The sequence below is a fragment of the Mirounga leonina genome, unplaced genomic scaffold, assembly GCF_011800145.1.
Source record: "Mirounga leonina isolate KUSES-001 unplaced genomic scaffold, KU_Mleo_1.0 Mir_126, whole genome shotgun sequence".
Classification (NCBI taxonomy): Eukaryota; Metazoa; Chordata; class Mammalia; order Carnivora; family Phocidae; genus Mirounga; species Mirounga leonina.
The window spans coordinates 22,170,796-22,184,000 of NW_023270314.1; the positions used below are offsets into that span (position 1 = coordinate 22,170,796).

The 13,205-nt window shown below is 41.6% G+C and overlaps 1 protein-coding gene across 4 annotated transcripts in view; it reads right to left on the minus strand.

Moving 5' to 3' along the window:
• RBMS2 (RNA binding motif single stranded interacting protein 2) overlaps window positions 1–13,205 on the minus strand; it is a 72,749-nt gene that overhangs the window by 28,837 nt on the left and 30,707 nt on the right. For all 4 annotated transcript variants that reach the window (XM_035002360.1, XM_035002357.1, XM_035002359.1 and 1 more), the window contains one exon: window positions 2–168. In XM_035002360.1, coding sequence (XP_034858251.1) covers window positions 2–144 — 143 coding nt within the window. In that variant the 5' untranslated portion in view covers window positions 145–168. The remainder of the gene's footprint in view (window position 1; window positions 169–13,205) is intronic.

Genomic DNA, 13,205 nt, shown 5'->3' on the forward strand with positions numbered 1-13,205 from the left:
CGACTGGCACAATTTGACAAGGTCCTGGTCAGTAGTGCCTGGTTGCAATCCCCGGATATAGAGGTTGGTTTTGCTCAACTGGTCATTTCCATTGCTCCCACTGCTGCTGTTTGGGGTACTGTTGCTTGGACTAGGTGGTGCCATCTGCTGAGACAATGACACATAGGGCTGCAGAGAGACAGGAAGAATAGAAGGTCAGAAGATTATACATTTAGATACTGGAAAGTGAGGAAGATTCTAGCTCCTTGGAAAGAATGAGTCCAAACTTTAACAGCAATTAACTCAATAGAGAGTAAAAACAAAACTAACTAAAGGAATTCCTCTCTGCCATAGAATAAGAACATATACAACTGTTTTTACCTATCTTTCATGAATAATGAGAGGCCAAAATAAGCTTGTTAAAGGTTTTTAAAAAAGGTACTTTGTTATAGTAGAATGTTTTTATCATACTGCTACTGGAGAACAGAGTGTATGCCTCTTAAATAACCTATGTAATGAGACAGGGCTAATAAAATCTAAGTTCTATTTAAAAATGATGAAGACAAAATAATAAAACTTTATCAAATCATGAAAGTATAAATAAGTTTAACATAGATGATTCAAAACACTGTAGAATATGAGAACTGCAAAATCCCTGTAGGAGCTTGAACATTACTGTAAACTTAGACAAATAAAATGAAATACTAATGACCATGTAAAAATACTAATTACCAGTAAAAACTGAAATTTGTTACCATACTAATAGGGATTTAGTCCTAAGTTGCTTACAAATTTTTTAAAAGTTTAAGTGAATGAACAATAGATACATTATGGTCAAGGAAACCCAAGATTTGGAACAAGTATCCCTTATCTTTTACTACTGATAGCAGGACAGGCAAGCAGACTCTGCTACATTTTTAAGGTACTTCTGTTAGAGGCAAATACCAAGTTGGCTGGAACATGGATCCATTCCTCATGGATATTTTAAATCCTTATGTTCTTTTTTTTTTTTTTTTTTAAGATTTTACCTATTTATTTGACAGCGAGAGAGGGAACACAAGCAGGGGGAGTGGGAGAGGGAGAAGCAGGCTTCCACTGGGCAGGGAGCCTGATGTGGGGCTCGATCTCAGGACCCTGAGATCATGACCTGAGCCAAAGGCAGACGTTTAACCGACTGAGCCACCCAGGGCCCCTAAATCCTATGTTCTAATCAGGCTTTTAGTGTTTACATTTATATCGGGTTCATAATACCCTAAATTTGCATAGTTACCTATAATATACCATACTCATATTCCAGTTCTCCCTAGGCTCAAAGCACTTTATAATATTAATCTATTTGGAATTGCTTCCCTCTCAAATGCTTTTTGGTGGTGGTGTGGAGGGCAAGCAGTACTAACAGAAGAAAAAGAGAAACATGAATATCAAAGAGAGGAAATCTTCCCCCCACAAAGAATCTTAATTAATGTGAAATGTGCTTCTTCTATTTTAAGGCCCTGACCTTGAGCAAACTTTAAAATAAAATCTTTGCTTGGGCTAAAATATGTTGAAGCAGGAATTTTCCTAACTTTATCACTACACACAATAAAAATGTGCACCCACATGCACAAACACAGTTTATCCCTTGGCTCTATACTGCAGCAAAGAAGAGACCCAAGATCACATTCTGAGAGGGCCCAAAGACTCATGACCTACTACAGCTCTCACACACCCATTATAGTTCCCAACCCTGTCCCCATTCTCTTTGCTAGCACTTATACTAGGATTTCCCATATAGAACAATCCATGTGATGGTAGTGATAACAATCAGCCATGTGATGATGGTGACAGTCACGTGATATAGTCAATAAGGGCAGGATAGTGCGGGGGGCATGTGTGTATTTTTAAGCAACTTTCAGACAAGACAAAAAAAAGCCAAAAAGTCAATACATTCAGCTCTAGAAATGGCAGTACTCTTTTTTTTTTTTTTTTTAAGATTTTTATTTATTTATTCATGAGAGACAGAGAGAGAGAGAGGCAGAGGGAGAAGCAGGCTCCCAAGGAGCAGAGAGCCCGATGCAGGACTCGATCCCAGGACCCTGGGATCATGGCCTGAGCCGAAGGCAGACGCTTAACCATCTGAGCCACCCAGGCGCCCTGGCAATACTCATTTTAAGAATGACATTGAAGGGGCGCCTGGGTGGCTCAGTCTGGTAAGTGTCTGCCTTTGGCTCGGGTCATGATCTCAGGGTCCTAGGATGGAGCAACCCCCCACCCACCCCAGGCTCAGCGGGTGTCTGCTTCTCCCTCAGCCTCTGCTCCTCCCCACCACTCATGCTCGCTCTCTTTCTTTCTCTGTCTGTCTCAAATAATCTTTCTTTTCTTTTTTTTTAAGATTTTACTTATTTTTTTGACAGAGAGACATAGCCAGAGAGGGAACACAAGCAGGGGGAGTGGGAGAGGGAGAAGCAGGCTTCCCATGGAGCAGGGAGTCCAATGCGGGGCTCGATCTCAGGACCCTGGGAACATGACCCCAGCCGAAGGCAGACGCTTAACGACTGAGCCACCCAGGCGCCCCTATAAATAAATAATCTTAAAAAAAAAAATGACATTGAAATCTCCATTGGATTACTAGATTTGCAATAATAATCAAATACTGGGGCACCTGGGTGGCTTAGTCGTTAAGTGTCTGCCTTCGGCTCAGGTCATGATCCCAGAGTCCTGGGATCGAGCCCCACATCGGGCTCCCTGCTCAGCGGGAAGCCTGCTTCTCCCTCTCCTTCTACTGCTCCCCCTGCTTGTGCTCTCTTGCTCTGTCAAATAAATAAATAAAATCTTTAATAATAATAATAGTAATAATAAAATACTAGTGGGTCAAATACTACCCCCTCCATTATCATTACTATCATAATTGCACCACCTGATTTAAAGTACATTCAAGACTGTGACCTATATTCTAATCATGATTGCTCCCAAGGTCAGAATAACATTACATTACTGCTAAAGATCATTCGGTAATAGATGTCTTTCCTTGTCTCCAAGGAATTACTACTATTTACCCTCTGGCTGAGAAAGCCAAACTTTTTCTCCTTAGTAGGAGATTCTAGGCCTGGGGTGATGATGATGATAATGACAACGTCAACAACAAGGACAGAAAAAGCATCTCCAGTAGCATGAGACCATTTGCCTGAGTTTATCTATCCCCTTTCCCAACGTGAGAGAACATCTCTAAGAGAAAGTATCAAAGATGCCAGGACTGTCCAAACAAGAACACAAGGGTTATTACTGAAGAAAGAGATAAACTGAAAAGACGTTACTGGTTTGCTACATAGCTATAACCTTGGTTTTAATACTAAGGTCTTAGCTCTTAACTTAAAAATATGACTTAGTTGATAATAAACTGGTTGCAAGGCCAGAAAAATTCCTAGGAAAAAAAAAGATATGGTTGAAAAAAACCCCACAAACTTTTATCTCTTGATATTCCTACGCAGCTTCTGAAATTGCCACATAGGTTTGCCTCCAAAGAGAAATGGTAAAAATGAATAATCAATCAATCAATCAATCAATCAATCAAACTTGAGAAAGCCCCTAAGTAAAGCCTATCTGGCTTCAACAAAAGAAACTATTTGGACAGACACAATAACTAATATAAACTAAGAATCTATGTTTAGGGGCCCCTGGGTGGCTCAGTCGTGAAGCGTCTGCCTTTGGCTCAGGTCATGATCCCGGGGTCCTGGGATCGAACCCCGCATCCGGCTCCCTGCTCAGCGGGGAGCCTGCTTCTCCCTCTCCCACTCCCCCTGCTTGTGTTCCCTCTCTCACTGTGTCTCTCTCAATAAATAAATAGTCTTTAAAAAGAATTTATGTTTACCTATTATATAAGAGAGAAAAGGAGAATATGTACAACAGTACAGAGAACTGAGATATTCTTATGGGGGGAGAGAAGGATATGGCAGGATGTCTCTCTTGACTCCTACTGAAATGGTTCTCTGGAGGTCACTGGTCCTCTGTCAGGGCCTAGGCTAGAAACTGAAAAGCAAGACATTTCCTTAATCCTCCTGTACTATGGTAGATTTCATAAACCAAAGCAGACTCTAAATCTTAAAGCTAATTTGCTTTTTATCACTTTGTCCTAAAAAATGTCATTTTCATGTGAGCATCAAATCCAGGATTATTAGAAATTGAAATACGAGGTTCTTTTTAGGAAGGGATAGAAATCTATTACAGCAGAACGCCTGGGTGGCTCTGTCGGTTAAGCCTCTGCCTTCAGCTCAGGTCACAATCTCAGGGTCCTGGGATCGAGTCCCACATCGGGCTCCCTGCTCAGCGGGGAGGCTGCTTCTCCCTCTGCCTGCCGCTCCTCCTGCTTGTGCTCTCTCTCGACAAACAAACAAATAAATAAAATCTTTTGGGCGCCTGGGTGGCTCAGTTGGTTAAGCGACTGCCTTCAGCTCAGGTCATGATCCTGGAGTCCCGGGATCGAGTCCCACATCGGGCTCCCTGCTCAGCAGGGGGTCTGCTTCTCCCTCTGACCCTCTTCCCTCTCTTGCTATCTGTCTCTCATTCTCTCTCTCTCAAATAAATAAATAAAATCTTAAAATATATATATATAAATAAATAAAATCTTTTAAAAAAACAAAAAATCGGTTTAAAAGAAAAAAGAAATCTATTATAGCATCTATCAGCTAATTACATCCCTTTGAATGACATGTAGTTTTGTTTTGCTCCTAGAAGAAAAAGAAAAACTGGCAGGTTTTTACTTATAACCTTGGTTCATATTCATGTAGGTAGAACTCCTCAAGTCAGCTGGATCAGTGGCCATTGAGAACAGGACTTGGAGGGGCACCTGGGTGGCTCAGTCGGTTAAGCATCTGCCTTCAGCTCGGGTCATGATCTCTCGGTCCTGGGATCTAGGCCCGTGTTGGGCCCCCTGCTCAGTGTGGAGTCGTCTTCTCCCTCTCTCTTTGCCCCTTCCCTTGCTCATGTGCACACACATGCGCTCTCTCTCCTTCTCAAATAAATAAAATCTTAAAAAAAAAAAAAAAAGAACAGGACTTGGAACTGTACTATGCCCTATAATTCCAACATGTGAACTCTTTAAACAAGGGCCCTTGCATTCGGCCTAGAATCTTAGATGCCTGAGATTATTAAATTTGCCTTCAGAAATAAAGGATGGTAGTATATTATGTATCAAAGGAATATGTAAAGTTATCCAGTAGAAGAGTACTGGTATCGGTGTTCTTATGAAGGAGATTTAATTCTGGAAGTGAATGGGAAACATTAATGGGTTTATAAACAGAGAAACGATATCACATATCTCAGCCGCATTATCAAAGCTGGTTCAGAGAGGTGGGAGACCAGAGGTGGTGAGACTAGTTAGGAGGTATTAGACATGTAGGGAGGTAAGGAAAAAGCCTAAAGATTGGTGGGGCAGTGTTTAAAGGATGTGCAGAGAATACACTTTGATATATCCCATGAGAATATCTGGGGATAAATACCAGGGGAAGGGCTGGTAGGATGGGGGTACAGAAATGTATAACTCCTCCATCTTCATCCAGAAAAAAAAAATCAAACTCCCTTCTTGCTGTAGCAGGAATTTTATGTTTCCTGTCTTGCTGAGTTATAAGAAACTGGGAGAGACAACAGCGTTCTTCCTTTTGTTCTCTTTCAAGAGATCATAATGGTAGAGATGATATAATGCCGACTTTCCAATCACTAAGTTTTCATCAGATCTTTAAAAGAATGATCCAGTCAGATAAGCTATTTGTTAATCAAACTATAATGTAATAAAACATTGTCTTTATTCTGAAAATTAGGTTCTGATCAAGTGTTCATTTTGCATGGTTTAATAAAATTCAAAAATCCTGTATCCATTCATTTGCCATCAAAGTCATCCCCATCCTGGGCCCTTAACTTTATTACCATCAGAGCAGTAGAAAACCCCATCCCATGTCTAGTGCCGAGCTAGCTAAGTTCCTGGCACATAGTATGCAGGAATGGATATTTGCTAAAAGGAGTAAAACAAACTCAGGGGATTTGCTATCATGTATCATTTTAATAAACCCCTAAAAAAATCTCACAGATATTCAATCCAGTGGTCTGACATCAAAATTCCTATTGCAACTTGGATATGGATGATCTATAAGACATGTTCCTGGAGCTGGTGGTCTCTAGGACATACAACATACCTGAACTTTTAAAAAAAAAATTCTTTTTTAAGTAAACTCTACTCCACACATGGGGCTCGGACTCATGACTCCAAGATCGAGAGCCGCATGCTCTCCCATGCTCTCCAGACTGAGCCAGCCAGGTGTCCCAATATCTGAACATTTTTGTCTAAAATACATTATTCCCCTAGTTTCATCATAATATCTCTAAGAGAAAGTCCACTTTCCCTGAGAAAGAGACCCTTTGCACTATTTGAGTCATTCAGTAAATATCTGAATACCAACTATGTGCAAGCCTCACAAATGCATAAGAGTATGAGTGAAATATTTCATAATAAATTTAAACACACCCCCACAAGGAGCCATTAAGGAATTCACAAACCAGAGCTTACAATCTAGATAACTAGCAGAATGAAATATGTGTGCTAATGGGGATCCAAGCAAAGCTGTATGAGTATGAAAGAAAAGACAGTTAATTCCTGAGGGAAAAGTTTCTCAAAAAAGACGGTGGTATCTTGAAGGATGTGTAGGATATTAAACTTTTCATGGGGAGCCATAGGAAATGCAAATCACAGTAATAATGGGATACCACTTCATATCCACTAGAATGGCTATAATAAAAAGATTACGGTTTTAATAAAAAAATAACTTTGATGCTATAATCAACAAATGTTGGCGAGAATATGAAGAATCTGGAACTCTTCTACACTGCTGGTGGGCACGTGAAATGACACAGCTGCTTTGAAAAACAGTTTGACAGTTTCTAAAATGGTTAGACATAGAGTTATCACATGACCCAGCAATTCTACTCCTAAGTATGTACCCAGGAGAACTGAAAACATATGCCCACACAAAACCTATACACAAATTTCACAGCAGCATTATTTATAATAGCCAAAAGTGGAAACAACACAAATGTCTATCAACTGATGAATGGATAAAGTGTAGTATATCCATACAGGAAACTACTATTCAGCTATAAGAAGGAATGAAGTACAGATACATGCTATAACATCAATGAACCTTCAAAACATGCAAAGTGAAAGAAGCCAGCCACAAAGGAGCACATATTATACGATTCTATTCACATGAAATATCTAGAACAGGCAAGTCTATAGAGACAGAAATTAGATTAGTGTGGGCACCTGGGTGGCTCAGTTGGTTAAGCATCTGCCTTCGGCTCAGGTCATGATCCCAGGGTCCTGGTATCAAGCCCCGAATTAGGCTCCCTGCTCAGCAGGAGTCTGCTTCTCCCTCTCCCTCTGCCCCTCCCCCCCACTCATGTACTCACTGGCTCTGCTCTCTCTAATAAATAAATAAATAATCTTTAAAAAAAATGTGATGGGGATGGGTGCAGAGAAGAGGGCATTCCAACCACTAAAAACATCTTAAGATACTAGACAGCCACAGGCTAGCATGAACTAGCACAGAATTCAGCTTAGGTTGGCATCAGCCTACTTCATTTCCAGATAGAAAAGTCCTAAGATTAATATATTTTCTTAAAATTCAAGTGGAAATATAGATCAACCATTAAATCATATCAGAGCAAGAAAGGGATAGATATTTCCAGGGCGCCTGGCTGGCTCAGTCAGAAGACCATGTGACTTTTGATTTCAGGGTTGTGAGTTCGAACCCCATGTTGGGTGTAGAGAATACTAAAAAAAAAATAAATAAGCTTAAAAAAAAAAGAAATGGATATTTCCTACATTCCTCCTCTCCTTAAAAAAACAAACATTAACAATATTAACAGCAAAACAAAACAAAAAGGCATCTCTGGAAAATGCAGAGCCTGAACCAGAGAACACATACCATGTGTCCACCATACCTGGTTTTATTTATTTATTTTTTTTAAAGATTTTATTTATTTATTCATGAGAGACAGAGACAGAGAGGCAGAGGGAGAAGCAGGCTCCCAAGGAGCAGAGAGCCCGATGCAGGACTCGATCCCAGGACCCTGGGATCATGACCCGAGCCGAAGGCAGACACTTAACCATCTGAGCCACCCAGGCGCCCACCATACCTGGTTTTAAAAGCTGAGTCAGCACTTTCTACTCTTTCCTTTTAACTCAAGTAAACTTGACATCACCTCCAGCTCATCTCCTCCTCCTCCTCTTTCATGGCTCTTACCACTATAATAGCAATCTGTTTCCCGAATCCCTTGACTACCAAGATGGTAACAGTAAGGTGCACCAACCATACGGCCTCCAGGGAGTTATTTATGTTTATACCAAGTGGTGTTCACACTGGGTCTCAAGTACACGACTGATATTTAAAAACCCTCAGCCACAATAACTACAGAATCCTCAGTTAAGCATATAGCCACAGCATACTGCCCCGGAATCCATTTGCCCTTCCAGATCCACTCACCACTCTTGCCCACCTTGCTTTGTGTACCTGGCAGCTGACCATATAGAGTGCATGCGCAGGCTCCCTTGCCCTCTGGCTTCTAGCTGGATTTGCTAACCAGATGTACACCAGTAGGAGATCAAAGGGTAGGAGGAGAATGAGATCAGAGTATTTATTTCCCTAGCTCTTGCCAAAGCACCATGATTTGGCTGCATACTACTGAAGCCCACAGTTCTTTCCATACAGCTACTCTCAGATTCTGAGGTAATCTCTCTCACTACTTTGCTTTATTAGATCTAGAGGTAATGAGGTAATGTAGGCTCTGTAATTGCTGGCCATAGGGTACTCTGCTCTCTTTCACTGATTTTCTTAAACCCCTCTGTAAATAGTCTCTTTATTAAATCTTTCTCAAATTACTCAATTTGGATATGCCATCTGTTTCCTTTTGGGACCCTGAATGATGAACCAACCATTCTACCTTGAAGACTCGGGTGGAAGATTTATGTCAGAAGCTCTTGAGAAACTCTGCTTTCTTCAAAACTGAATAAAAAACCTTCTCACTGTGCAAAAATCCTCAAGGCACAATTTTTTTTTTTTAGATTTTATTTATTTGACAGAGAGAGACACAGCGAGAGAGGGAACACAAGCAGGGGGAGTGGGAGAGGGAGAAGCAGGCTCCCCACAGAGCAGGGAGCCCGATGCGGGACTCGATCCCAGGACCCTGGGATCATGACCTGAGCTGAAGGCAGCCGCTTAACCAACTGAGCCACCCAGGCGCCCAGCTCAAGGCACAATTTAACACAGAATTCTGTTCTCTGTCGATTCGTCTAAACTTTAACAGTGTCTTAAATCCTTTCACATTTATGATTTCACTTGATCTTCCTGACAACTCTATGAGGTCGGAACAGGGGATATGTTACTCTCTTTTGAAACTTAGAAACTGAGGCCCAGTATTATTTCAGCATTCCCTCTGTTATATCGCTTTGCTTTTTGTGAAGCAGAACCAAGGTACAGAAAACCCAAATACTGAAAGTACCCAAACCAGGGCAAACAGCTGAGTAAACACATAAAGCAGCCTTTTACATGACCCTATATCCTTTGTTTTTCTCCCTTCTGGAAAGAGAAGAGTTCTAAGTTCCCAGGCAATAGGTAATGTCTAGTGAGGGTAGAACATTTAAGGAACACAGGTATTTGAACTATGACTCAAATATGCTAAAGGAAATCTCTTATATAGACTGGTGCTTACAGAAACCAACTACAGCAAGAGCCCTCCCCTGAACTATATGGGCAATTCTACGGTGGGCAGAGCCCTTTTGGACATAGTGGTTTTAGGGAGCACAGCCCATGTCTGCAACCCAAGTAATAACCAACCATGTCACCAGTTTGTGGGTACATGTCAGTGTGGTAATACCTCGTATGTACCAGGAAACGTACAGCAGAGAGTTTAATAACTTCTCAGGACAACAGAAGAATCTCTAAGGGTTAAGCAGCTGAAGTCAGAACGTGACAGCCAACTGCTTGGGAAGAATAGGTGTGGAACACAACTGAGCCCCCACTGAGTGTTATTCTGCATTACCAAACGACTCCACTATTCAGCTTGGCTGGTGGATCATCTGTGTCCAGGAGAATATATGGCCTGGGAAGGAACGGTAAAGTGAACAAGAATAAGCAGCATCATTAGAGCTCCATGGCTCAAAAAGAGAAGTGTATCTGCCTCTTCCACTATACAGCTCTTTCAGATAGAGAAAAGATAGGAAAAGAGAACGCCTGCCTATAGTCTGTTTTACCCTACCTCATCATTTACCATATTTTCATCATTTGACACAATTTCATTTTAGCCAGAAATAGATCATAAACCCACAGGAAGTTAGGAAACACCAGCACTCCTCTTTTCCACCCTCACACTACCTGTTCAAAGAATACCGAGATTGGCAGATTGGGGATCTGGTCTTATTAAGACTCAAAGTCATGAAAAGATTCTGCTCCTCTGGTCATTATAGAATTTTTTTTTCATTATAGAAATACTTTTGATTCACCAAACAATAAATACTGGCAACACTACACACCTGAAGGAAGTGGCCTAACCCAATGATATGAAAGGTATGTGTGCCTACTCTATTTCCAGATCAAAATAAAATGTATATATGCAACCGGCCAGTAATACATCAGGTGTATCAAGTCCTTATCCTTGTTCTAGCCTGCCTTTTACAAGTGACAAAGACCTCACAAAATCTAATACAATATGCTTACAAGTATCTCTAAAAAGATACAAGAGAAACAGCTGATAATTACGGCTACTAGAAAGGAATTAGGTATATGGAGGATGGGGTGAAAATACAGACTTTTTCTATATTTCATTAATACCCATTTGAGCCTTTTGGGTTTTGGGGGGTTTTTTTGGTTGTTGTTTTTTGGGGGGGGTTCTTTTTTTTAAAGTTAAATTCAATTAATTAACATATAGTGTATTATTAGTTTCAGAGGTAGAGTTCAGTGACTCATCAATCTTATATAATACCCAGTGCTCAGGGGCACCTGGGTGGCTCAGTTGGTTAAACAGCTGCCTTCGGCTCAGGTCATGACCCCAGGGTCCTGAGATCAAGCCCCACATCGGGCTCCCTGCTCAATGGGGAGCCTGCTTCTCCCTCTCCCTCTGCCTGCCGCTCCCCCATGCTTGTGCTCTCTCTCTCGCTGTCAAATAAATAAATAAAATCTTAAAAAAAATACCCAGTGCTCATTCTATCCAGTGCCCTCCTTAATGCCCATAACCCAGTTACCCCATCCCCTCACCCCTTCCCGTCCAGCAAACCCTCAGTTTGTTTCCTATGATTAAAGTCTCTTATGGTTTGTCTCCCTCTCTGATTTTGTCTTGTTTTATTTTTCTCAGGTTTGTTTCTTTTACCAGCCAGAATCATGCTGTATGTATTGTTCTTTGATGTGTTTGTTGGAGATGTTCTCAGCCTAGCACACTCCTTTTATCCATTATATATTCCACAAAATTAGTGTCACTATTTGGGTTGCTTCATCCTGCTGTTATAATTATTTTTTTAAAGATTTTATTTATTTATTTGACAGAGAGAGAGACAGCAAGAGAGGGACACAAGCAGGGCGAGTAGGAGAGGGAGAAGCAGGCAGGCTTCCCACTGAGCAGAGAGCCCAATGTGGGACTCGATCCCAGGACCCTGGGATCATGACCTGAGCCGAAGGCAGACACTTAATGACTGAGCCACCCAGGCGCCCCTGCTATTATAATTATGTCCACTTTTGTGCACAAACATGAGCACAGGGGCTGGAATTTGAAGGAGAGTGTCAGTTTGAGTCCTTGTCAATCTGAGGTGAAGGTGTGTTGACTTGGCATTGAGCAGGTGGCAGGCCATGCATACTGACTCGGGCAGGAGGGTGGCTGGACTGTGAATTTGGGACCCACAGGCCAATGACATCATGTGTGATAGGGACGTGGCTGGCTTTGCTCCTGGTCATGAATTCCTTTAACTTTCGTCTGGGAAACTCTATCTCACCTTCTATACTGAATGAAAGCCTTGCTGAATAAAGTATTCTTGGCTGTAGATTTTTTCCTTTTAGCACTTTGAATATATCATGCCACTCCCTTCTGGCCTGAAAAAGTTTCTCCTGAAAAACCCACTGATAGCTTTATGGGGTTTCCCTTGTATGTAACTGCTTTCCTTTCTCTTGCTGCTTTTAAAATCCTCTTTATCACTACTTTTGGCCATCTTATTTACTTTGTGTCTTGTGCAGAACTCTTTGGTTTTGTTGGGGGCTATCTGTGCCTCCTGGATCTGGATTTCTCTTTCCTTCCCCAGATTCAGGAAGTTTTCAGCTATTATTTCTTCAGATAAATCTACCCCGTTTTCTCTCTTCTCCTTCTGGGATCCCTATCATGCAACTGTTATGCTTGACAGTGTCGCTGAGTTCCTTGGGCCTATTCTTTTTTTTAAGATTTTATTCACTTATTTGTCAGAGAGAAAGAGACACAGCACAACCAAGGGGAGTGGCAAGCAGAGGGAGAAGCAGGCTCATCACTGAGCCAGGAGCCTAATGCGGTACCCAATCCCAGGACCCCGGGACCATGACCCAAGCCAAAGGCAGACACTCAACCGACTGAGCCACCCAGGCGTCCCCCCAGGCCTATTCTCATTTTGCATATTTTTTCCCCTCTCATCTGCTCAACTTGATTACTTTCCATTACTCTGTCCTCCAGGCTGCTGATTTGTTCTTCTACTTCCTCTTGTTTGCCATTTATTCCAGGTGGTCTATTTTTATTTTCATTTAGTGAGTTCATTATCTCTAATTGGTTCTTTTTTAGGTCTCCTGTCTCTTGGTGGAGGGTCTCGTGGAGGTCCTGCACTCCTTTCTCAATTCTAGAGAGTATCTTTATAAGCATTACTTTAAATTCACTATCAGACATACTACTTATCTCCATTCTGTTTAACTCTCTTGCTATGATTTTGTTCCACTCTTTCAATTGGGACATATACCTCTGTCTCCTCATTTTGTCTATTGCTGCATCTGTTTCCACATGTTAGGAAAGTCAGTTATGCCTCCCACACTTGAAAGTAGTGGCTTTATGAAGAAGAGGTCTTGGAGTGCCCCGCAGTACAATGTCTCCTTTTCTCCAGAAAATAGTGCTTCAGGGTGTCTCCTTGTGTGTTGCGTGCACCCTCCTGTTGTGGCTGGGATGTGTTTGCCTTCAGTCCAGCCTGCAATGGCTCTCTTTGCCCT